General features: G+C 39.2%; 3 protein-coding genes across 4 annotated transcripts; 1 reads left to right on the top strand and 2 right to left on the bottom strand.

Moving 5' to 3' along the window:
• Positions 1-3,242: 3,242 nt before the first annotated feature.
• Positions 3,243-7,729, bottom strand: atp6v1e1a (ATPase H+ transporting V1 subunit E1a). The gene is made up of 9 exons (XM_083894137.1): positions 7,594-7,729; positions 7,116-7,181; positions 6,881-6,990; positions 5,358-5,424; positions 4,712-4,801; positions 4,571-4,639; positions 4,351-4,445; positions 4,171-4,258; positions 3,243-3,662 (listed from the first exon to the last, which is right to left on the bottom strand). Exons 1-9 carry the CDS (start codon positions 7,624-7,626, stop codon positions 3,600-3,602), a joined length of 681 nt encoding a protein of 226 aa, XP_083750263.1. The 5' UTR covers positions 7,627-7,729; the 3' UTR covers positions 3,243-3,599.
• Positions 7,730-9,167: 1,438 nt separating this feature from the next.
• bcl2l13 (BCL2 like 13) lies at positions 9,168-20,687 on the top strand. The gene is made up of 7 exons (XM_083893398.1): positions 9,168-9,284; positions 10,327-10,555; positions 11,831-11,920; positions 12,380-12,536; positions 13,554-13,626; positions 13,732-13,860; positions 19,012-20,687. The coding sequence occupies exons 2-7, from the start codon at positions 10,414-10,416 to the stop codon at positions 20,011-20,013; spliced, it is 1,593 nt and encodes a 530-aa protein (XP_083749524.1). The 5' UTR covers positions 9,168-9,284; positions 10,327-10,413; the 3' UTR covers positions 20,014-20,687.
• Positions 20,688-21,551: 864 nt separating this feature from the next.
• bida (BH3 interacting domain death agonist) lies at positions 21,552-24,101 on the bottom strand. 2 transcript variants are annotated; one of them, XM_083893179.1, is made up of 4 exons: positions 24,026-24,101; positions 23,400-23,693; positions 22,286-22,419; positions 21,552-21,981 (listed from the first exon to the last, which is right to left on the bottom strand). In XM_083893179.1, the coding sequence occupies exons 2-4, from the start codon at positions 23,674-23,676 to the stop codon at positions 21,784-21,786; spliced, it is 609 nt and encodes a 202-aa protein (XP_083749305.1). In that variant the 5' UTR covers positions 23,677-23,693; positions 24,026-24,101; the 3' UTR covers positions 21,552-21,783. The 2 variants fall into 2 exon arrangements, with proteins under 2 accessions (XP_083749305.1, XP_083749306.1); XM_083893180.1 differs by having other exon boundaries at positions 21,552-21,978.
• Between the last annotated feature and the right edge of the window lie 901 nt (positions 24,102-25,002).

Genomic DNA, 25,002 nt, shown 5'->3' with positions numbered 1-25,002 from the left:
TTGATGGTGTCAGTTATAATCTTCTCTGTACAAATCATTTGCCGGTTTTATATGACAACACAGCTGAGTGATCAGTGTATGTGGTGAGAAGGAAAAGACTGAATCTGCTGGTCTAATACATGAAGATGTTCACACTAATCAAGTTCCTCTAGGTTTTTACATGATGTCAACAGGGTTCCATAGGTTCCAAAGGTTCCATAGGTTCCACAGGATCCTGAGTGTAAATTGTCTGGTTTATCACAACCTGCTTGCTAAAATTTTTGTCCTTTTCATTTCATTCATTTTCAATCATCTTCCAGAATACATTTCACCAAGTTTTTTTTTTTTTTCATTTATTTTTTAATATAATTTGGAATGTCACGTTATATTTTAAAAAAATATACTGTGTATCTTCAGGACACAAATGACTCATTTGAAATAATCCAAACAAATATTGGCTATTGCGCTTCAATGTGTGCGTGTGTGTGTGTGTACGTATTTGTTACCTATTTATATTATAAACATTATAAACACTGTTTGGATCACTAGTCCTCAAAGAGACCAAAACATGGTCTTAAGGAGGCAGAGCCTAATTTCGGAGAACTGGTTCGGTTTAGGGTTAAGGTTTGAATTGTGGTTAGGGATGAACTGGTTATGGTTGAGGTTGTGGTTGAGGATAATGCGTTGTTTAGGTTGTTCAAATGAATGGAAGTCAATGTAAACATTCAAATATGTGATGACATGGTCAATATTAACTAAGGCACTATTTTCAATTATTGCACGTAATTCATTAAAACCAATATGTAGACAAACAAACTGTTTTAGGATATAAAAGATTAAAATCCTATAACAAATGAAAATGAAAAGGTTCAGGTGGAAAATAATATTAATAATATATATGATTTGTATTCAATGTTTTCACTCTTACACTGCACAAAGATGAATTAAATTCAGTGTTGTTGACCACTGACATATGCAAGACCTATATTATTTGGCAGTTTTAAGCAAAAACTAAAAGAAAGAAAAAAAGAATTAAACCAAAGTTAAAATAAAATAATATTAAATAGTAAAGCATACTTTTATGGCAGGTTTCTGGCACTGACATTTTTGTCCTCTAAGGTCCTGGGTGTGTTTTTTATTTTTATTTTCTAAGAACGCACAAGCTCAGAGTTCAGAACGGGCTCCTGCTGCTGCTGCTGCATGTTGTTTGAGGCTGCTAAATAAAATGGCTACCGGTCTGACCACTTGTATGGTCATGATGAAGAACTGTATCATCGGATGTAAGTGACAAAATCCTCTTTGCATCTTTAAATCAGAAGCTAGTATTGCCTAACGTGTGACCTCAGAATCTGACCCGTGTGTGTGTGGCCTGGTGGACTTGAATGAAAAAGGAGCTTGTTAAGCTTTACTCACACTCAATCTGTGAGGTCTGAGTTGTAATCTTAGATTCTCTCACTGGATAGGGTGCTGCGGCCTTCCAGTGTCTCTAAGGTCATATGTTAATCTAATGGTAATGCTTTAATCCCTGTATTAGTGTACAATAATATTGTACTTTAACACACAGATCACTTCCTGCCTAAAGGCTACGACTGCTAGTAGCCTTGATATCCTTTTCTTCACAGCTTAGAAGGGTTTAAATAAAACCTGCTGAGGCCTGTTTTTATTGCTTAGAAAAATAATCTGTCGCTTCACATCTCATACAACTTTAAAAATGCAATTAAAGCCTTATCATTCCTGATAGTTTCTTAGCTTCAAAACTGTAAAAAAAATAATTTTTGGTGGTGTTTAAATACTGTTTTCATACTCGAGTCCAACTAAGCAAGAACAAACGTATTTGTTAGACCCATTAAGGGAGTATGGCACCTTGTCTTGCTATCTGTTGTCCACTGGACGGCACTAAAAGCTTGTTTTTTTATTTTATTTTACAATTTTAATGCAAGACACATTCCAATGTGGCTAGTGCACCTAGGCTACTACATTTTCCTAAGTGTAAGAGTGAACAAGCTGTAAATAAAGATATTTCATACTAACTGGTTTCTCTGTCTTGTTATAATATGCTCGTTGCATCTGAACAACTGTAACTATAGCCTTTGTCTACATGCAATAAAAGCAGTATAAATGCGTTCTACACGTCTCTCCTGCGTGCAGAGACATCATGGTCGCGAGTTCAACTCCACCCCTGGATGGTTGTACTCAATTGTAAGTCGCTTTGGATAAAAGCGTCCGTTAAATGACATGTAATCTAATGTAATGTAATGTAACACGCAAAACTCAACCCATGACGAGTGCTCCATGTGCCAGACAGACACAGTTAGGCTGTCGTCTAAAAGAAAGAATACCAGAAAACAAACTACAGGTTTCTGTACATTAAGAACGCTTTCACAAAAATGCAGAGTGAGCTAAAAGAAGAGAAATCTAAATCACATCAATATTTAGTGTCATCGCTCTTTGCCTAGCATCAATTCCTCTTGGTACACTCGCACACAGGTTTTGAACAAACTCAACATCTTGCTCCAAACATCTTGGAGAACTAACCACAGATCTTCAATCCTTGTTTTTTTTGCATTGTTGAGTTGCTTGGCCCAGTTTTCCACGTTGGAGGTTTGGCTTTCTAGGCTCCAGGAGGAGATACTTTACTGATGTAGTATAACCACCTTGTGTCTTGTTGCTGTACTTAGTCTGACCATGGTGAACCTGAGACATGAAACAGTCTTTCGTGGCCTCACCTTGGTGGCAGAGTGTGACTGCTCCTCGCCCAGTTTTAATCCTCCTACACATTTCTGTTTCAGTTAATGACCGTGTTTCAACCTTCGTATGAAAAGGATTATCATTAGCACCTGTTTTTGGTATAATTAGTTAAGCATACACTCAACTATAATCCTACAAAAGTGCAAATAAATTGATAAAACCTGTGGGAGCATTTCACAAAAATGCCACAACTGCCTTAAACCTTTGCACAATACTTAACTAAGAAAGTGTCAGAAAAATGTGTATCTTTGGTAGGGTTGAAACTTATAGTCATTATCAAATAATCTGTCAGTTTATTGTTCTGATCTATTATAAAATGTCATGAAAATGTTGAAATATGTTGATTGGTGTCTGTTTACCTTAAAAAAAGAATCCTCAAATGTTTTTGTGTCACAGAGGAGCAAAGAAACCACAGAATGATTGATATTTAAGAAGCTGAGTCAGAAACACAGTTATATAAAAATAAAAATGCTTAAATTGATAAATGACCAAAATAGATAGTGAATAAATTGGAAGTTAGTAACTTACGATTATTATCTGCTGCCCTAATCTTTGGTGACCTAAACATGTAGAATTGATTAAATAAATCATTAAGGAAACAGTTTTCCCAAAACAACAGAAGGAAAATATATTTGGGATACCATTGCAACCAGTAAAATAAAATGAATGTGCAAGTTGAATAAATGCACAGTCCACTGTACAAAATAACAAAAAATATGGCCGAACACATGCATAGCATCCGTTAAAGTAAATCTTTGACCCTGATGACTGGCAGCTCACAGGTGATGCTGCAGACCATACACTTTATGAAGATGTTCTGTTGTCACCTTAAATGTTCCACCTGTGTCGTTGCACCCACTTCAAATCCACTGTTAATCTGTGAACCTACGGTTGGGGTTGGCGCCGAATAAGTTCACTCTGACTTCAGGCATCATCTGTCAGGGAGAAGAAAGAAACACTCACACAAGGAACTAAAAAGGAAACGAGTGAATAGATATCTCTACAACTAAGTATTTGTTACCGGGTCTGGCAAAGATATGTGTTTTTACAAGAAGCCTATGCACGTTAATTCTGAATCTGTAGCTGTGTAGTGGGAGCTATGGCTATTTATAAAGGATCCTCAAAATCAACGTCTGATCATTTATCTGTACTCTTAACAAAAAGCATGAATGAAAACAGCTCGCCAACCTCAGCAGATAAGGAAACGATAGAGATAGGTAGAGATTCCCCCATGGTTCAAATGTATATGTACTTCTAAGAATATCAGTTGGCTTCACAGTCACATATTTTTCAATGACAGTTTGTCAAACTTTGGATAGTTGAGATCACCAGGACCGAGAGGATGCTGCTGCCCTCTACAGGTGAGCAGCAGGAACTACTTTCAGTGTGTCGTTGCAATCAAAAGCTGACTAGATTTTAGATATACAGTCAAGTTGACTTCACCTGATGTGCCATAAGGTCTAGCCTGCTCTCCAAAGTGTTGGAAACCTTGATCTTCCCATTGTCGTTATACACTTCTACTCCTCCGCAGCTGTTAATACAAAGAACAGTGACTTAATGAAACTGGTTTGACCCGTGTGATGTGATGAAGAATGATTGTTGAGGTGTTTTCATTCCACTTACATTTCTGAAGAAAGAAAGCGTTCCTTGTCAATTCTGACGTCTATGTTGCTCTTCACAGCCTGCTTGTAAACGGGGATGTTCTTCATAACTGCAGCCTGACGATGGAAAAGCACAACCCTGTTAACAACAGCTGTAAATACTTAACACTTGTTTGCTCTCTTAAATAACACGTTACAGTCCATGTCATATACCTACAACACTGTGGTCTGCTCACCCTCACCTGAATCATTTCTACATCCTGCTGTCGACAGCGAATGGTAACCTTAGGCTCCAGCAGTTGGTAGAATGCCTGGTAAGTGGGAAAACCACAAATTCAACACGAATCAATTGGCCAGGTTACGAGAGCAGCGAGAGAAATTACCTGTAGTATGAGGCCCTCTAGTAGTGCGGAGTACTGCACAGGATCCTTGGCAATCTCTGCAAGTCTTTGACGGGCCTCGTTCAACAAATCCTGAGAAAAGAACACGCAAGTTTATGCAATTTTATGGACTGATGAAGTCATAAATATGTGGCTGACCAACTGTGTATTTAGATGCTGTGGATTTAGACGCATTTGTGAAATAAGGTACAGTATATGCCTCAAGTAAGTAAAACCTTACTAGGCAGTAGTGTGCAAATATTTGTCTGTGGTAAAATGTGTAACTTTTCCATAATCTGACTCAACAATTAGTAGTTTTATTTGAATATTTCAAATTGCAGAGGCTGCATTTTAATTCTTCTATTTTTTTCATGGTTCTTTTACTATGTAAATGAAACTCCTGCACGTATTTTTATGTTTTCTTGTATCAGAATATTAGTTCACGTTTTTTTGTGTTGTGTGGTGATGTGCCACCATTTCTCACTCAACTTGTTAAAAAAATCAAATCACAAATTTGATTCAAAGACCTGTCAAATAAGTGTGTATACAAACCTGAACCATGAACACAAACCTGGCAAAGTCATAAGTCATTTTTTTCTGACTGAATGCATGTAGTGTATGTGAAACACACCCAAATCTATTGTCTCACCTTGATCATGTCGTCACGTGCCTTCAGCACCTTTAGTCTGGCTTGGTTCATCAGGTTGGACATCTGGCTGTGAGAGTAGAAGAAAAAGACAATGAGCACATGAACACACTTCTAACATTTATAACGCATGGCTGACAATTCTTACACACTGACTTTCAGCCAACTACCACCAGTACTGGATTTTGAGAAGCAGTTAAAAAACATGTGTACAACGTGCTGGAAATCATTAGAAAAAGAAGAGAAGAGGTAGATGATTGGAGCAACGTGTACATATATAGTATACATTTATACAATATATTACAATATTCCAAAGACACAATTATTATTTCATAATACCTGGCAGACATGCTGATGTGTCTCCCACGTTATCTCTTCAATATCTGCTCCGATGAACAAACTTGTGTTTTTATTTTAATATGTATTTGTATAGTCATATTCTGCGACTGAACCTGTTACACTGACAATTGATTCAGTTTGTTAACGCAGCTCATATAATGCTTTGCTCTCTTGACACTGACAACTCCAGGAACACTGGTGGGACGTCACATGATCCTGATAAATGGCCATAAGATTCCACCGATTACGCCAATGATCAAGGTCTCTCCATTCAAATTTATGTACCTTTGACGACTGTCAAACTGTCATATAAGTGTGTGTTTAAAATGTGTTTAGTTTAAATGTTATTGATCCCAGAGGTTTAAATCTGTTAAGATATTTCAAACTTTAAAGCCTAGGGTTAGGGTTAGTTTTAAAGGTGAAGTAAGTAGTTTATAGTGCCATCTAGAGGAGAGGCTGAAATGTACAACAAAGAACTGCTCCTCTGCTCACCCCCTCCCTTCCCTGAGCGCTACGGTATCCTCAGAGGGTCAAATGGCGTCCTCGTCGTCTTTCTCTGTGTCAGCTGATGAGGTTCGTGAGGCGAGGGAGAGGGCGGAGCTACCGCGGCCGTAGCAGATAAAGCGGAGAGAGAGGAGGCGGGACTTCAGCTACAAGTAAAGAGACGCTTGATTTGTTCTCTCGCATTTGTCCTTACAGGCTCCTGTAGAAACATGGCGTCTCTCTGCTAACAGTGGCTATGCAACCGCGGCCCGCGACCATGTTATTTTACATGACTTTTTGAAACACTACGAAAATGAAACAAAAACTATTATACAGCGACTAGACAATGCAGGAGCACATAATATGTATAAAAAAGTGGATTTTGGGTCATATAAACCCATAAATACTACACATTGTCCCTTTAAAGTCTTCTAACCCTCTAAATAAAACTCAATCACTCTCTCTGACCATTGTGTAGCTTTAGTCCTCTGACGCCCCTTTTTCTCAAGATAATTGGGAATGATATTAATATTATTAATGTCATTAATGGCAATTTAGTATTTCATGGTCACGAATGAGTGGCTCCGTAGAAATGTATTTGTACTGTTGGAATTGTATGTGGCCTTAGCAGAGGTCTGTGCTCTGTGTCTTTATCTCTCAGAGTGAAGATCACTTGACAAGTACTTAAATGACCAGACACTCACATTTTCTTATGTTGCTCGATCTGTTTTTCTTTTTTCTCATAGTACTCCATGATTTTGACCCTCTGTGTGTGCACCAGTCGACCTTTCTCGATGTTGAATTCTTCCTCTGCCTGTGAACAGACGAGCACAACAGAACAATTACAGCAAAAACTTAACAGACACACAGACAGGGGCAGACAGACAGACAGCAGACAGACAGGTAAACATAAAGACAAAGTGACAGACAGACAGTTACCTTGGAATCAATCTCTTCCACTTTCTCATTGGCCTCTTGTTCAATGAAGGCCATCATGTGCTTGATCTGTCACAGGAGGAAAAGTCAAACTTCAGTCACAATAGAAACCTTTATGTTAATGTTCTCTTTAAGAGTTCGTACAGTAAACAGGTCACATAATAACACGCGTGTATAATCCTGTTTTCTTCTAGAAGAGTCACATGTCAGCAGACATTAGCCTGTTAGCCATTAGCTGGAGGTTCCTTCACGTTTTAACAACGTTACAAAAACAAAACAACGCTTTTTTTTCAAATGAACGAAACACAAACCAAAACGAGTTGAAGAAAAGACGAAATGACGACATAACGGTGGTTCAGTGGTTAGCTTAGCTTAGCTCGCGTGAGACATGTTTACTTTAAATGTATAACATAGTAATTTAAAAAAATAAAAATGGTTTAAAAACAAACAACCTATCGCTGCCTATTAATGAGAAGTGTACCTGTTTCTGAACGTCGGCGTCGGTGAGAGCCATGTTTGCTCTGAAAGTCTCGTCTTCAGTGAAGAAAAAGATAAAGTGGAGTTTTTCACGACAACTGAAGTTCAGTGAGAGTCAGTGAGAGTCAACAGCTGGAGACTGACAAACAACTGACAAGAGTCAGGTCAAGTTAGCGATAATAGGACTACTTCCGGCTGGAACTTTCAAAATAATACCCCTATTAAAGGGACAATGTGTAGTTAGTATTTATGGGTTTATATAACCCAAAATCCACATTTTTATACATATTATGTGCTCCTGCATTGTCTAGTCGCTGTATAATAGTTTTTGTTTCATTTTCAACATGGCGTCTCTCTTAGCAGAGAGACGCCATGTTTCTACCGGAGCCTGTAAGGACAAACGCGAGAGAACAAATCAAGCGTCTCTTTACTTGTAGCTGAAGTCCCGCCTCCTCTCTCTCGGCTTCGTCTGCTACGGCCGCGGTAGCTCCGCCCTCTCCCTCACCTCACGAACCTCATCTGCTGACACGGAGAAAGACGACAAGGACGACATTTGACCGACTGAGGATACCGTAGCTCAGGGAAGGGAGGGGGTGAGCAGAGGAGCAGTTCTTTGTTGTAAATTTCAGCCTCTCCTCTAGATGGCACTATAAACTACTTACTTCCCCTTTAAGTAGATCCAAAGTTTCATTGTTTACATTGGGGAACACTGATTTAGATATGTTTATATTTCAGATAATAACTGCAAGGAGAGTGTCATTAATTTCATAATACAACAATATGAGCATATGAGCATGAAATAAACAAGCAACTGCAAAAAAAAAAATCAACCCTTACCGAACTTTAAATAAGTCTGTAGTAAAATAAATGAATGGGTAAATACATGAAGGTTGTATCCACAGCTTGATATTGAATAACATAGACTATTTGATAAAAGTCCTTATTGAAAGCACAAAGTGATGAGTTGATCAACACATTTTCGGGAATATAAAACATGTTAATATAGCGAGGTTACATACAAATAAATCTTTGTCTGATTAATTTTCATATGATGAGTGAAATCAAACAATTGAATTGAATGACTTTATTCCTCCCCCGGGGGGGAAACACACATTTACAACAGCTCAATTAAGGCGACAAGAGGTGCAGAAATGTGCAAGGGCATAATAAGTAAGAAGAAAGACAACGTAAAGATAAGAGTAAAAATAGGGTAAAAAATAAAATACAATATGGTAAACAAATCACACTCTAAATATAAGTAAGACTCTAATAAAATAAAATACAGTAAGGTAAATAAGTAAAAATAATAATATAAGTAAAAAGAAGTAAAATGTAAGATAGAGTAAGAAATAGAATAAAATAAAATACAATATGCTCTAATATAAGAAAAATTACCTCCCACAGAGACAACACAAAAACAACTTTGATATAGACAGACGTCTTCCAAAGACCTTGAGTGTGTTCACAGATTGTGTGCAAAAATGCGAGTATTATTTTGAAGGTTGAAACAGGAAGTTTGTCTCAATGCAGTTTAGCTGGTGTAGCTTGGAAAGTACACCGTGTGCTAGTGTCACTGTTCTGCCCTCTACAGCTGCTGCTGCTGCCGCTGCTGCTGCTGAGGACCTTCGTCGGACGTTTGTTCGCAGCCTGTTAGTGTAGTTTAACAACACCTGGTTGTCTTTGGAAAAAGGGACGGTAAGAGATTTACTACACACGAGCTTCACCTGAAATCACGTGAAAATCACCTAAACGCTTTGCCATTAAGCTAGCTCTATTTTAGCTTGCATGCGCACAAGCCATTAAACTTCACACTTGGCAGACTTTGAAATATGCAACAAACGAGCCACACGGTGAACACTATTTAATGATGGTTGTTCATTTAGAATTTTGTTATCGTTCTTGTAGAAAAAATAAAGAATAATTATATTTTATTCCTGATACTCTTCTTCTACTACGTTCTTATTTTAAAACGGGGGCTCCTTTGTGGGAATCAGTTTAATTTTGATAAGCTCAAACCGGAACTGTGTTTTGTCAATTCAGAAAACTTGTAGTAAGTCTGCGTGGTGGACCCTGATTTATCTGTTGAGTGTTTATTAAAGTGCTTGGATAGTTTTACGCGTAGAATACTTAATTAGACTTAACTAATTATATTACAACAGCATTTCCATTAGGTTGTGTTGAGAATGCTCTTATTGAAGGACGTTTCAAGGCCCTGTGTTCACCACGTGTGTTATATACACGCTTCATGATACACAATGTACAACTTGAAGGAATAATCGTTTTCAACTCGACAGTGCAATTTGAAACAACTCAAAGGCCAAATTGCAATTAATTTTATACTTTTTTTGATTGTCTTTATGTCATACAAATAAAAAAATGTGAGGTTAAATAATTTATTTGTGTAAGTCGTCATTTTGCATTACAACACAAGAGTGGTTATGGTTTACATTGTCATGTTTTAATGCTGCAGGGTCACATTTGCAATCACAATGTCTGTCTTAAATGTTATCATACTTATCAACATGTATCTAGTCAGATAACCCTCATGACCACATGGTAGATGGATGTTGTGACAGTGGAGACTCTTTTGTGCCTTTTGAACCTGCTGTTTTACAGCGTAACAGTAAAAATTGTCATCATAATATGCACAAAGTCATGGATCTGCATCACACACTGCACCAATTGCAGTGCACCAATTCATCATGTCATTCTTCCTCTGATTTGTCGTTTTCCTCAGGTGAGACGTCCAGCTTTGACTGTGAGAATAAATGTGCCTGAGAGTCTGACACACACACACACACACACACACACACACGTCGGTTCAATGGCTACATCAGACTCCACCGACTCTGCCTTCGTCACTTCCGTCGTGCCTGAGAGTTTCCACTATGAAACCAAGTATATTGTGCTCACCTACCTGCGGACGCTGCCGGTTAGCCGCTCACAAACACACACTACAGCTCAAGGTGAGAGGACAGACTTCATGTTTCGTGTTTGTGTTCATTTTTTGTTTTGTTTGTTTCATTGTTATATAGTTAAATTCAATTTAAGGGATTTCTTCAGTTTAAAACGTGAAAAAATATCATGTTTTTCAGTCTGAACTATATAAATCATGAGGGCAACCCTCATTCTAGGGCATTCACTTGACATATAGAGCACATGAACATACATACTGTAAATATCCAGGGTGTGTAGGCAGGTTGTTTTCCAGCTTAGTTTAGCCTTCTTTTGACACTGACATAGCAACACATTCCCAGATTGAGATGCCAGTTTAAATACATGCTTGTAAACACATTGATTTTTAGTTTCCCAACAAGCTTGGTCAGCTACAGTCTTTCTCATCTGGTGCACAGAGTTGTGAGGAATGGCCTGAGAAGTGGCTCATATAGCGACTTTGTGCCGTGACCTCAGGCTCGCAGCACGCCTGTGTTTCATCATGCTCTCTATGTGCCTGGCATACAGAAAAGACACACAGTTGAGTGTCCTTTGAACAGTTTTTGACTGATTTGGAACACAGTTATGCACATGTCACATTTGTCATTCTTTTATGTATCCTTGTGGAGTAGAGTTCCACACTTGCCACCAACATGATATATATGTGTCTTTGGTCGCAATGAGCTAGAAGTGAAAAATGGCAAATACAGTTAATTGGTTAAGGCAGTTCTGTTAGGATGCCTATCTGAAAAAAGTTAGTAAACTTTCAGCATTAAAAACAGAGGAGATGTTAAACAATAAAGGTAAAGAAAGAGGGGACGTACTGTCCCTCTATTGTTGTGTGCATACTTTAAAAGGGTGTAGAAGGGCAGATGAGTGGCTGATCCCTGCTTTCCGCTTGAACCAGTCCAATTTCTGACAGCCTGTCATGTGTAATCACTGCAGGATTACTCACGTCAGTGGACCGAAGCAAAGCAGTTGGCTTGGCTAGTCATTTGTCTGTGTATGTGAATGCTGACACAGCATCGTGCTCAAGAAAAACCAACACCGACCCGCGAATGAGCTGCAGGTGAACGGAGAGAGTGGGAAAAGATTGGGCAGAGTTCTATTCTAGTCTTCCATCCTTTTGAATTTGATTTGCCAAGTACAGTATTTAATTAAAAGTTTCTTTCCCTCCAGAAACAGAAATTGTACCGTACACACGCTTTCTTTGGTATTTTTGTGAAGAGGCAACACGTGTGTGTGTGTGTGTTCTGTGTTTACATGTGAGAGAAAGTGTTCATATGTCGTGTGTTTCTGTCTTTCAGAAGATGCAGAGAAGGAGAAAGAGAGGACGAGAAGTATAAAAGGGCAGATAGAGGAAGAGCTGAGGCAACTGGAAGAGGAAATGGCTGCCTGTACGTGGACACACACACACACACACGCACACACACACACACACACACACAGCTCTGTTTTCACAAGAAATAAAGTCATATTCTCGTGGAGATAGTTTAGTACAATTATGATACTCAAATGATACATTCAAAAGAAACCTATCTAGTTTTCTATTTCCTGAGCAAATGAATCCAATCATGGGCATTTGTGTACATAAAGCACAACTTAATTCTCTTTAGAGTTTTACGAATGACTGATGTATTGCTGACTAATTAGTAGATCATTTATTTCCTTCCCAACAGCTCATATCCTCAACTTTTCTCATTCAAAATATCTATCTAGAGTTGCCGATGACATACAATTTTGTTCCGTCTCTGTTTTCATCCTACATTTTTAAATTTTCTGTAAATATAAATTAGTCTTATAAATGACGTGCACCACCTGCATGAGATATGATCCAGTCCTGTGTGTGTTTGCAGCCTTTTCCACAACAGGCTTCGACCGTTGCTCATCACAAGTGTTCACTCCTGCAAACCCAGACACTTTTATTGAAGACTGCCTCGCTGTGATGGGAGACCGGGTGGCCAGAGAGCTGGACACGTCCCTGACGGCGGCAGTTCGCACACTCCTCACAGGGTCAGTTTTGCATGACAAATTATAGATTGTAAACATTTTGCTTAACAATCATCTACGAAACGGTCGAGTGTTAGGGAAGCAACCACAACATTGTAATATGCACAAACCGTATGCGTGCATCTTACACAATAAGAGGAAAAAGTGTGTGTTACAATCTCATAGTCTCAAGTCAATACTAGCTATTGAAGTTCATTTTCTCCTGAGTGAACTCTTGACCTTAGAGAGATATGTAGTCCAGAGTGAAAAGTAGTGTAAACAAAGGTGTGTAAATGAAATTGTGACACAATATCAGAAATTTAAACACACACACACACAGGTTTGTGCAGCTATTCATGTTAGGACGCTGCACTGGCTTCCACTCATTTGCACAGCCTAAACAAACCCTTATTCATAACCTTAATCATAACCAGTTAATGTCCAATCCTAATCTTAACCCTAAATTTAACCAGGTCCTTGGGAATTGGATTATACCTCAATAGCACCAGGTTTTAGTCTTCACAAGGTCAGTGTTTATGCCAGAAAAGGTCCTGAATGGGTAACTAAAACACATACAGTCATACACTAACAGGACAACTTTGGAATTCTAGGAGTCTTTGGGAAAATACTGCAAAGTCAGCTAAATCCACAATGCGCTCAGTGGCTGTATGTGGGTTAGACTGGACAACCTCAAACTACAAATATGTGCAACTGTGTGACGGTGAGGACAAGGTTGCAAAAGAGGATTCATAGTTTGTGAACTATCTCAGGGAGTATAAATTGGCACGCAAAATTATAGCTATAGTAAAAGCTATTATTTTAAGTTGTCATGCACATTTACACAATACAGTTCAAATCCAGGTGAGTGAATCAGATCCAGGATTATACACTGATATAGGAAGTGTGTCAGTAAGTCTGTTAAGACAAGGTCAAACTGAGTAAAAAGTTTATGTGAGACACTAGGTGAGTTATTCTAGGTACATTTGAATGGGAATATTGAACATTTTTGAACCCCAGTGATGATCCTTGTGTTTGTTTTAGGCCTCTGGACTATCAGAGATTCAGAGAGACGTCACTCTCTCTCTCAACACAGACACAGGGAGGCTGGGGCAAGGTGAGTTATCCACGAGTAGAACTTCATTTATTTGTCAGAGGACATCATTTTTCTTTAACATCTCCACCGCTTTCTTTTCACTCTTTCTCACGCTCTGTCTTCCAGGTGCTAGTACCTTTGGTTCTGCTCCAGGCTTTACAAAGCGAAGGCCAGTCTGTGACATCGCTGTTGCACCTCGGGGTGCGTTTGTTAGAAGAAGAAGAAGCCGACTACATCATCCAACAAGGAGGATGGGTGAGTTTTAAATACGCACTGAAGAATAAGCACATGCTACTACATGTGTTTTTACATGAGCAAGATTTTTTATTTTGAGTAAAATAATAACAATGGTACATTTTCATATATGGACCCAAGTTCAAGTACTCCTTACATATACAACTAAATAATATCCATTAACATTACCAAAACAGTATTCTGAGAGAAAAATATATAATTAAAACTCAACCGGAAATTAAACATGGATGGAGAAGTTGCTAAATGGCCACATGGGGGCATTAGTGAGTGACAGTTATTTCATAACAGTGTTACTGTTCTTTTAGGGAGTTACTGCAACTGCATCACACACACATGACATTATAATGTAAATCATACCAAATTAAGTGAGTAAAATTGCATAAATTAGGTAATATAACAATATTCCAGTGTAATCAAGATTATGATTTATTTTTTACCAAGTTTGCAAAACTCCTTTGTGTTGTGTTGCATAATGGCTTAATTTCAAACTAAACTAGTTCTCTGACGTTTAATATGGTTACTGTGATCTACATTAATCTGCACACAACGCTGAATCATGGTTTGAACCAAAAATGTTGTGACTGACAGAGGTGAGAACATCCTGGTATAAAGTAGCAAAAGCAGGAAAATGTCACCTTATTCTTTCATATTCTCTTTCATGTGCTACTTTTGCAACGTCGACCCCTTCTTCGACCTTGACTCTGTCAGTTCCCCTCTTTATTTCATTTTACGTGTCGCGATAAGTGAAATGCTGTGTCGCAGATAGCTCCCGACGAACCAGGTCATGCTGACAAACGGTCACGTGACCTCACGTGTCCTAGTTGCCGTTACGTCATTGTCGTGATGCTCTGCCTGGTTGTCGTGCATGAACGCTGGCTTCTAAACAAAGCCACATTCTTGCTCTGTGTTATGTCACAGGGGATGAGCAGATGAAAAAGAAGGGTGAGAGAGAGAGGGAGAGAACATGAAGACAGAAGGGCGGGAAGATGAGGTAGGGGAGGGGTTAGAGATGAGGGAAAACCAGGGTGAACTGGGTTATCCAGAGAGAGAAAAGTGAAATCTCCATTAGTTTGACAGCTGCCTGCTCTGTGCTTTTCTCTCTTCGACCGGCTCTCCACCTCTACTCCATCTTTCTGACTCTCTTGAACCGTCTCTTTATGCGTTAACTGGGTCGTTCAAAGGCTTCACGTTGAGGTAGGATGTTTTGTTTGGGATGGTGAAGCAACTGTAGCGTAAACATATTGATTTTGATGTTCATGTTTGAGTGTGTTCTCAGTTTTACCCTCTTTGGCACAATTACCAGCTGTTGTTGTTTAGTAGTTCCATGTAAACGCAATGAGCAATCGACAGATAACATAAAAAAGCTAATTGGCTCATACTTTAGGAACATGAAGTTATTCCATTTTGGAAAGGGTAACATAGCATTAATTGTATTTATCTTGATAGTTTTTCATTTTGACAACATTTTGTGATATTTTAACGCGATGCTTTTCACGCACAACGCGAGGTCTGGGTCGCTCTCTCAATGCCATTTTGTCCGTAACACCAGAATAGAATGAGAGTAATTATGACCCTAATTTTTTTGTGTACACATCATTTGGCAGGAACAAAACCAGCCGCGCTCTGGCAGAGAACAGCCAAGGACAGGAGGGGGGAGGGTGTGTAAAAAAAAAAAGGGTTATGTGGTGAAAAAGTCCATTTTGATGCCTTTTAATGGAGGTTGACATAAAAAGGTGTTTGAGGTACTTGAGAAACACTGAAGTGTACATGCAGTAGATACTTTTCATTTATAGCCGTCTATATATGGACAGGTGAACAGTTTAGAGATCATCTCTACTACAGATGCACCAACAACCTGTCATTCATATTTTTGTTTTTTATAAGTACTATTATGATTGTCTTAATATCATTAATAGTTGTTGCTTCTTTGCAACTCTTTTAGGAAAGAGTCAGTTAGATAGAAGGATGGTTGCTGTTGAACCATTTTAAATTAAATAATAATCAGCATTGGCAGATTATTATTCACTTAATCAGCCAATTATTATACATTACGCATTTTGTTCTCACTTACTTAATAAATACTGTCATCAGAAGCCAATAAAAGTTTAATATTACGTAATTATGTTTTTGATGACCTATTTAAAGTATTTATTATTGAAGTTTAAGTGCACTTAAGCTTTCAATTATGAGTCTGGCTCCAGTCTGTGGGCTGCGTGCCTTTCCTATCACAGTCGCCCTGAGTGCGACGTAATATGACACAGAGTTGCACACTGACAATTGCACCTGACTACTTGGCAAAGAGAGAGGAATTCAAAGATGTACATTATTTTACACAAATATGCTAATCTCTGAAGGCCCATGTAGTACTTCTATAATCCCAATAGTTGTTGTTTCTTGCTATTCAGAAACATTACAGTCACAGTGAAAATATGTGAAGGACAATGTGATTTAAGACTCTGGGCTGAGTCGGGACACATCACTTCACATCACGTCAGCGTCCTGAACACCGTTCTCCCTATTTCGCAACTACCCTCCCACTCACCAGCTCCAGAGTAAATGAATGTGCATCACTGCACCAACATGAGACTGGATTAGAGCAGAATACCTGTCCAGTCACTTTTAATAATCCTCCAAAATCATCACTGGGGGTTTGGCTGACCCACTTGTAGCTCAATGAAGAAAAAACCTGCTACGGCAGCAACACGTTGGCTGAATGCCAAAGATTAAACAATGGCACCGATCCATTTCCCTCTCCATCCATCCACAAGATGCTAGCATTGATGTTAAATGTTTAATGTTGAGCTCCATGAGTTGTCAGATTATATAAAGATTTAACTCCTGAAATTGACCTTGGGATGTTTGAAACAGATGTGAGCATCTGTAATGAGCAGGCATCTATAAAACAGGCTGCTAAAATAGGTACAAGCGCATTTGCTCGTCTGTCCTATATTGAAAATATACAGTTGGAGGAATTGTTTTTTTTATTTTTTCTGTGTGGTTTTGCCTCAAGAAGGTATGTTTTTGGTTCTGTCTGTCTGTTCCTTTTACATGTTGTTAATGATTCAAGGGAAAACCAAAAAAAAAAACATCACCCACATCACGAAACAGCAGGTTCAGTTTTGTGCAGATCCAGGTCATTTGTAGAATGTTGTGAAGTAGAAATCAGTCGTTTTAGAAGGTTGTGTTTGTGTGCTGTTAAAAAGCAAAGTGTTTAACAGAAAGTATATTTGTTGGTGAGAGCACTTTAGTTTTTGATGTTGGGTACAGACGGGGCTTGTAGGATGGTGATCTCTCATGTTTTACTGCTCTGTTTTTGGTTGATGGCGACGTGGACACACACACACACACACACACACACACACACACACACACACACGTTAGGTGTTCATTTGATGTTCTAGTCAAATATTTGGTGCAAATATGTGATGCAATTTGCATGAGGAAAGGTGACGACATGATCCTCATATGTTTGAGTTGGTGAACATTGCATTGATCAGAAATAATTGCAGGTTCCCAGCTGGTGTTAGATATTTGAGGATGGTTGTAATTTTCTATATTTTGCTATGTAAAGTCTGTTGTTTTCTAACACACACACACACACACAGCTGGAACTTGCGTCGATCTAAGAAGTGGATGTAGCCTGATGAGAGTATGTGACAGACATGTGTCAATGTCACAAGTGGCTGTAACAGTCACACAAACGTAGCAGCTGTTTTCTTCTCTAAAATGTGGTTTTCTCGATTATTTCGGGGTCTTTTTGAGCAGTGGCTGAATGAGCCGACCCCATACAGCTGCTGTGTTTTATATCAGAACAGTGTGAATTTGTTAGAGGGAAACAAATAACTCGATATTACCCTTGGTTCTGCCTCTGGAATGCTCACTTGTTTTACATAAGTTTGAGTTTTTGTCTAAAAGGCAAAGGCTGGAGGAAGGCGTGTCGGAGCCAGTGTGGAGTGTTAGGGTGGAACATCTCAGACGTGTGTTTTTGTTCATTGCTTATTCTTTTATTTCTGTAGGTTTATAAGTCTGTATCTTATTATTGTCATTATTATTAGGGTTACAGTTACAGTTGGAGAATACAGTCAGTATCGAGAGACAACTGAAATATTCACCGTCGTCCTCAGGGTAATAAGCTTTTTTGTGTGAAACGCATCTAAATCAGCTTATGGAGGGAATGTTGTATAATGATGACGAATGACGCCAATGTTTTTATTTAATCTCTCTCTTCTGCCTCCCAGGATGCTTTGCATGACACTGTGAGTGTCCTTGTGAGGGGAAAAATAACCCTACCATCTGTGCAATTTAAAAAAATCATGTTTACATAAGTTAATTAGTTTATATATGCTGCCTCAGCAGTTAAATGCAAATTGGCAGTTAAAACTGAATGACCTTTTTGAAAGCACACAAAGACCTCGGTGCACACTGTATTCAATTGTTTTTTTTGTTCAAGTCACACCTACATGACATGCACATACCATGTGAATAAAACGGCACATGGGGTGTTCCTGAAAATATGTTGAATAGCCACTAGGTGGCGACTCCACTGGTTCCAAAAAGAAGTCCGTTTGAAAGGAAGTAGCCTACTTCACAAATGATTTCTAATATCGGTGAACATTAAATCGTTAATAGTTTCAGGTCTTCTTCAATAGGTCATGACATTCATTTTGTGAATTGTGTTTCCATAGAGGGAAATCTGATTTAAGTACAGAAATGTGCTGGTTCCATGTCTTGTAATGTTTGTCTGGCACTCAGTCCCTCAGATGAAATACCTCAGCTGTCACCAGATGGACTACATTAGTTCAGTGCAGCTGAGATGAAGAATCCTTCATACTTGGATAATGTTTCTCACATGTGTTATTCTAACTAAATATTTAACTGGATTGATGACACACACAAAATGGCAAAAAAGTTGGCACATTCGGACAAACTGTGCCACTTTTTGTGCTAATTTAATTTGTTAAAATGTTTACCTGTTGAAATAAGGTAATATATTGACAATGAGCTGTTTCGGTGGACTCCGAGTGCTTTCTCTATTTAAAAATGCTTTTGATAATCACGTTGCCCTCCTTCAGTTACGCAAGCCTGTTGTATAATAGGACATCATCACCTAGTTCACAAAATCCTGTCTCTGTTCCTGTCTGTCTACCACAGGGTGAAATATACAAAGTTGGTTCTGACGAGGAGCGAGGCGCGACCATCGCTGAAGACAATAACGACATTTACATCCTCTCAGCGGAGCAGCATCCCGGCCAGCTCAGCCCCCCGTCGTCTCTCCTCTGCGCCGGAGATAACAACAGCGAGCACAGCTCCTGGCAGACGGAAAGCTTACCCGTGTCTCTGGCCGGACACGAGTCTTGGGCACAGGTTGGCGCGATGGACCCTGAAGACGTCAAGAGCCTGGACAGCAACGAGGGTGTGGCTCTTGTCGAGGAACGCAGCGAAAACAACTCCTCAAACTCGGACATTGTCCACGTAGAGCGCGAGGAGGCCGAGCTGCTGGAGGAAGGCGGTGAAGATGGAGCGATAATGGAGAGCATGATCAGTGTTTTAGGCACAGAGAGTGAGCTGGCCGAGCTCAGGGAGGAATTCGGTGACCAGACCCCTCCTGTGTCCATCTCAGTCCAGGGAGACTTCACTGCCCCAGGCTCTTTGATTTCATTAGAGGAGCCAGTTGTAATAGACACACCTGTGAGCTTGTCAGCAGAATCTTCCCCCTTTTACTCAGAACCAGAGCTGCCTCCCCTGGCCTCAGAAGCTGCCCCTGCTGTTGAACCAGAACCTGAACCTGAGCCAGAACCAGCTGCTACTACTGCACCAGTGCCTACTGAGGTGGCACCTTCATCTTTAGCCACTGCAACCCCTATAGCACCACCTGAGCCTGAAGTTGCATCAGAACCAGCTCCTGAAATGGAAAAGGAACCGGAGCCAGTCGCAGTGCCACTTCCAGAAACTGTGGCAGAACCGGCTGTGGCCCCTGTGGCTGCAGCCCTGCTCTCTGAGGCTGCAGAGGCTCCTGCAGAAACACCAGCTGAGGAGCCTCCGGTCCAGCCGGAGCCTCCATCAGAGATCCCAGTTCTGCTTTATGGAGGCGCTGCACTCGTTGTTCTCACCGCTGTAATAGTATACAGTATCCTACGCTACAGGAGGAAGTAGAAGAATGCTAATTATAAAAATGATGCATAGAAATAATTCTATCAGGAGACACACTGTGGGACACACAATCAGGGCAGATTTTTTAAATTAGTATTTTTTTTTTTCCAAGGTTTCCCCTTACACTTATCAATTTGCTGCTTCACTAACCCGCAATCCTTATTTTCTGTTCTGTCTATTGGCATTTTGTTTCTTTATTATTATCTGACATTCTTAACTTAAGGTTTTTCAGACTTCAGTCTTTTGTCACTTGGATTGGAAAGTGTGACCATTGTCCCTATCCTGTCTGTTTCAGTTTCTGTTGTATGTCGCTTTAATGTTTGCTGGGTGTCATGAGTCTATGTTAAAATTCCGTGACAACACCGTTCTCATTCGCTATTGCTGTGTGAATTTGGGTCTTCCTGTTCTATTTTGTGCCGCAAAGGGCATCCATCTATATTTATGTTCTCTTTTATTGTAATGAGTTACCTTCCCTGGTAAATAAACCAAATATAGACACGTGTGAAAAGTAAAATAATAAATATTTAAATTTTTGTCTGAACGACTGAATGCTACAACAAGCATATTTGGCTACATTTACAGTTCCAGTGTTCCAGTTTCCCATGTTGCACAAAGGATTTCACTCTACATGCAGCATGTATTTTTTGTGTATGAATTGAAACATTAAAGATTTTGCCGAAGTATTTGAGTATGTCCTAAAATACAAGACTGCTGTTGCATTGCCCACTTAATTTGATTTATGTGAAGGTGCAAAAACATTGCACAGGAAAGTATTGATTCATAGTTTTTTTCTTTGTGTTCACTGTGAATTTTGGGTTGGTCACATCTAATCCATTTAAAAGCTGCACTAGATTTATGCCACGGCTCAGGAGATCCCTTGATGAGGAGAGAAGCAGGAAATGCAACTGCAGCTTATGAATTCCCCTCCTCCTCAAATGAATATTTATTTCATGGTTGAATTTACTTCCCCATTCAAAAAAAAAATCCTGTTTTTGACAGGTGTCTTCAGTAAGCTTTTCACCCGTGCACCACCGGGGCTTTTCAATGACGAGTGAATGCATCAGTGTTCTGGTAGGTAAGATAAAGACTCCATGTCCTAGAGCATTCACCACTTATATATTTACAGAGAATATTCTATAAAGTGAACTGAAACAGTTAATTGGGAGCATTTTGACCGCCCGTGTGATATTTCTGTGGAAAGGCTCATAAATAAGAACTGCTGTTGTAGAACGTCTCCAGATACATGTGTCTTTGTTTTGTAGTTGTGTAAATGAGACATGATGCTGCTTCAGTTTGTCATTGTGAATTAACATCATGAAAACTTACGAATGGTTGTGAAGGGAAACTGATAGTGCAGAGCAGCATGATTACATTAATGGCCTGTAATATAGTCTCAACAATCATTTTCAGATTGAAAGAAAAACAAATCCCAGGAGTAATACTGTGTATTTATTCAAGTGGTATTGTGGAAATAAATCAAAATAAGGGAATGCATTTCAAGTATAAAAAGAAAAGATAAAGTTTTAAACCAGAGTAAACGGATACACAAAGATTCAGAACACAATACAGTGAAAACGTATCATTTGATTTCAAAATAAGACAAAACTTAATGATTTATTACTAATCCTTTTTCAGATTTAAACGTGTGTTCGTCTGCGAACACAACATTGCTCCTTTCTCACTAGACTGATCATGAGGAGTCGGTTTCAGATTGTGCTGTCCTCCTCCACACATTGTTGAATTATTTTCCCCTCTCCGCCTGCAGCTCAAAGGTCACCTGGCAGTTATAGGGCTGATGTACTGCAGTGCAGCGTTGAAGAGGCTTCTCAACAACTCTGGGACCTGCTCACAGACTCCCCTCACCAGGGTGAGAGTGAGCGCTATGAACACTCTCTCTTGGGGTAGATGCTCCAGACCCACGCCCTGCCTCAACATCCGCTCCACCTCCACCTCCAGGTGATTTTTCCACTGCTGGAAATGCAAAAAATAACAACACAGAGTCTTAAATTAATCACTCAAGATTCCCCACAGTGTTTTGATGCTATTATTTAGACTATTCATTACAAACAACACGGGAGAAGCTGTGTAACGATCATGGTGAATTATTCTGACACTAGATTTTGGTGGAAACTTGACAAAAGAAAATTTGTTCAAATATTTGAACAAATGGGGAACAATATTTTGCTAATGCCAAATGTTTATGAGAAATACAAGTTAATACAATTATTGCCCATTATGTAACATAACAGCTCATCATTTCTCACAACACACTCACCTCAGCAGGGGAGGTTGATATGTTATGTCTCAGGTTCCTTGTAGCCTGAGCCACAAAGTTGTCTTCAATCTGGGCTGCAATTTCTCTCAGCCCTTCTGCAACCTGATGAAGGTTTTCTGCAACTTCATGGTTTCCTAAAAGAAAACAAGTTGAGGTCAATAAAATACTTCACCAGGGAGGACTGAATATGAAAGTTGGTCAGTATTTCCTGCTTTCACTTCAAGTTATGTAATACTGTAACTGGAAAGAACCTGAACATGAAAGCCAGTGCTGTGATTACATTATAAGGCAACACTTGTATTGTTGTATGGGTTAAGAATAGAATAGCAAGCCTTTGTTGTCACTGTGCAGAACCAGTAAATGCTTCAGGTACAATGAAATTGCAGAAGCCTCATCTAAAAAGGTGCAAAAATATCAAGATAAAATGCAAAAAAATTATAAGAATTTCAACCTAGAAAATGGACATGTTTATTACCTTCATCAGTGAGGTTTTCTTTTGGCTGCATTAGTATGACGGACAGATTTAGATTAAACCCTCTGGATATATACGAGTCATACAGGAAGACTGCCCCTTGTGGTGGTGATTTACCAAGTAATTCAAGATTTAAAAACAAACAATAAAAAACCTTTGGAAGATAAGGGAGAGTACCAACTCTGGGGTAAACTGAGCAGCCTTGGCAGAAGTTACAATCTGTGAATGCTTTCTCTAATGACCAGTGCCAAGGGGTTTTCCTTTTAGGCTGCACTGGTTGTTGTTTTTTCCTGTTATGGTGCAACATAAGTCAAAAAGTAGAGGAAGGATTTTGGTGCCATTTATGACAATGTAGGTTGTCTTGTGTGAGTGTTGTGCACTCCAAGAGTTTACTCTATAGGACACTGGAAGAAGTAACTTCAACAGCACTCTTAAGGCTGCACATGTGTGTTTAAGTTCAGACTTGAGCATTATCTCAATGCACATGATGATTATTATTTAGCTGATTCATCAAGAAAAAGAATGAAACGTAAATTTTATAGGGATTTGCATTGAGAACTATGATCCATATACTGGGATAGACAATAAACAGCTGATCTGGGGACGCGAGTTTGTCACTGTCTTTTAGTTTCATTTACTCACTTCTTGGCCGCTGCAGCTCCGCTAAAGGCAGGATGTCGTTCAGAAAGACTGAGGTTGAGCTGGGCAAGTGTCCGTCAGTCTCTAGATCACCGTCGTCCACAGGGTCGATGAGCTGGTGCACGGGGCCATTGCAGTTGATGTCCCGGGTGTAGTTTAAATCCTTGCCCAGAGAGACGAGCTCATCCCTGAAGGCAGAGCTTCTACAGTCGGACTGAAGAAAGGTCCAAATGACCAGAGCGGTGTTCTGCTCACTGGTCACAGTCCACGAGTCATCCATCGATCAACACACTCGGCCTTAAGTATTTAACACAACAACAACAACAACAACAAAGCACGTCACTAGTTTGGGTCACTCGTAGTGATGAGTGATGAAATACCAGACCGCTAAAGGTTATACAAAAAAAAGAGTGATAATAATTTAATAAAATCCACATAACATATCATTGACAACAACAACAACAGCAGAACGATAAACCCCACTGACACTTGAATGTTTATGTTTATGCTACAGCTAGCCAGCAAGCTAAGCTAACGCGAACTTCTGTTATCGGCATCACATGTTAGCTTCATAGAAATCATGTTAAAAGTTATGTAAAAACTAAAAAAAATATTATTTTATTACTCACATTCGTTTCTTGTGCCGGATACGAAGGACCGTTACTACATAAAACCATAAGATACTGATAAATAATGCACCGTAAATGAACGAGCGATGAGTCGATCAAGAGCAGAAAGTGTGTGTGTGTGTGTGAGTGAGATCGTGGTTCAGTGATAATGATGCACAGTGACGCGTTCACATGCCGTCGGAAATCTCAGACACAACACTTTACCGCCATTCAGTAGGGGAGCCTACATACCAACGATAAAAAAAACCCAGTTCAAAACAACAACAAAAAACACAAGAGAGAATGTAGGCATTAACTGTCTGATAAATTATGATATAATATAGGTATTTTCTTCCTGTATTTATTTACGTGTATGCAAATGCCTGGTATTCCCAGCACTTCCCTCTAGTTAAAGCGTCAACGTTCACTTCATGAAAGTAGGTTCTGAAAGTAACTTGTGTTTGAAAAATAACTTGGAATTACTTCAAATTCAACGGAAACTCATATGCACTAATACTATCAAATAACTGTCAAAGTTCAAATATTAACTTACAAACATTACAGTGTAATGGCTTACCTACTGTAAGAAATACAGGGGGCTCTGGGGGGCCCTCAATGCCAAACATTTGAGGGGGGGTTAAGATTTTTGTAATTTCAGTTTTACATTTATGGTCTAGATACATAATATACTTCACATGCTTTCTTATCCTTTATAACCAGGCAAAATGTCAATTATGTGTAATTTTTGTATATTAATGGTTTAATGAATTGTTTTCCAAATGCAAACACACCCTGGTCTTAGCCCTAATCACAGTACACAGTTCACTGCAGCAGTAGAGAAGAACAACACTGCGCTGGAAAGTACCTGCTTTGGCAAACAGCATTTTTTTTTTTTAATATAAGTACATTGGTTTTTCCATTACACAGCAAACATTAAGACATGCAGAGAATCAAATTAGAAAATACGTCAACCGGATAAAATCCTTAAAATGTTTATT

This window comes from Microchirus variegatus, assembly GCF_963457635.1.
Source record: "Microchirus variegatus genome assembly, chromosome: 8".
Taxonomy (NCBI): domain Eukaryota; kingdom Metazoa; phylum Chordata; class Actinopteri; order Pleuronectiformes; family Soleidae; genus Microchirus; species Microchirus variegatus.
The sequence above is the reverse complement of the archived record's forward strand: the minus strand, read 5'-3'. Positions and strand labels throughout refer to the sequence as shown.

Excerpts from the sequence above, each read along its gene's own strand:
- atp6v1e1a (XM_083894137.1), bottom strand. The coding sequence starts at position 7,626 with ATGGCTCTCACCGACGCCGACGTTCAGAAACAG. Across the intron at positions 4,802-5,357 it reads CACGTGACGACATGATCAAG|GATTTGTTGAACGAGGCCCG; the intron begins GTGAGACAATAG and ends TTCTTTTCTCAG. Across the intron at positions 4,446-4,570 it reads AGGATGTAGAAATGATTCAG|GCTGCAGTTATGAAGAACAT; the intron begins GTGAGGGTGAGC and ends TTCCATCGTCAG.
- bcl2l13 (XM_083893398.1), top strand. The coding sequence starts at position 10,414 with ATGGCTACATCAGACTCCACCGACTCTGCCTTCGTCACTTCCGTCGTG. Across the intron at positions 11,921-12,379 it reads GGAAGAGGAAATGGCTGCCT|CCTTTTCCACAACAGGCTTC; the intron begins GTACGTGGACAC and ends GTGTGTTTGCAG. Across the intron at positions 13,861-19,011 it reads TCATCCAACAAGGAGGATGG|GGTGAAATATACAAAGTTGG; the intron begins GTGAGTTTTAAA and ends TGTCTACCACAG.
- bida (XM_083893179.1), bottom strand. The coding sequence starts at position 23,676 with ATGGATGACTCGTGGACTGTGACCAGTGAGCAGAACACCGCTCTGGTC. Across the intron at positions 22,420-23,399 it reads GGAGCTGCAGCGGCCAAGAA|GAAACCATGAAGTTGCAGAA; the intron begins GTGAGTAAATGA and ends GTTTTCTTTTAG. Across the intron at positions 21,982-22,285 it reads TATCAACCTCCCCTGCTGAG|CAGTGGAAAAATCACCTGGA; the intron begins GTGAGTGTGTTG and ends TTGCATTTCCAG.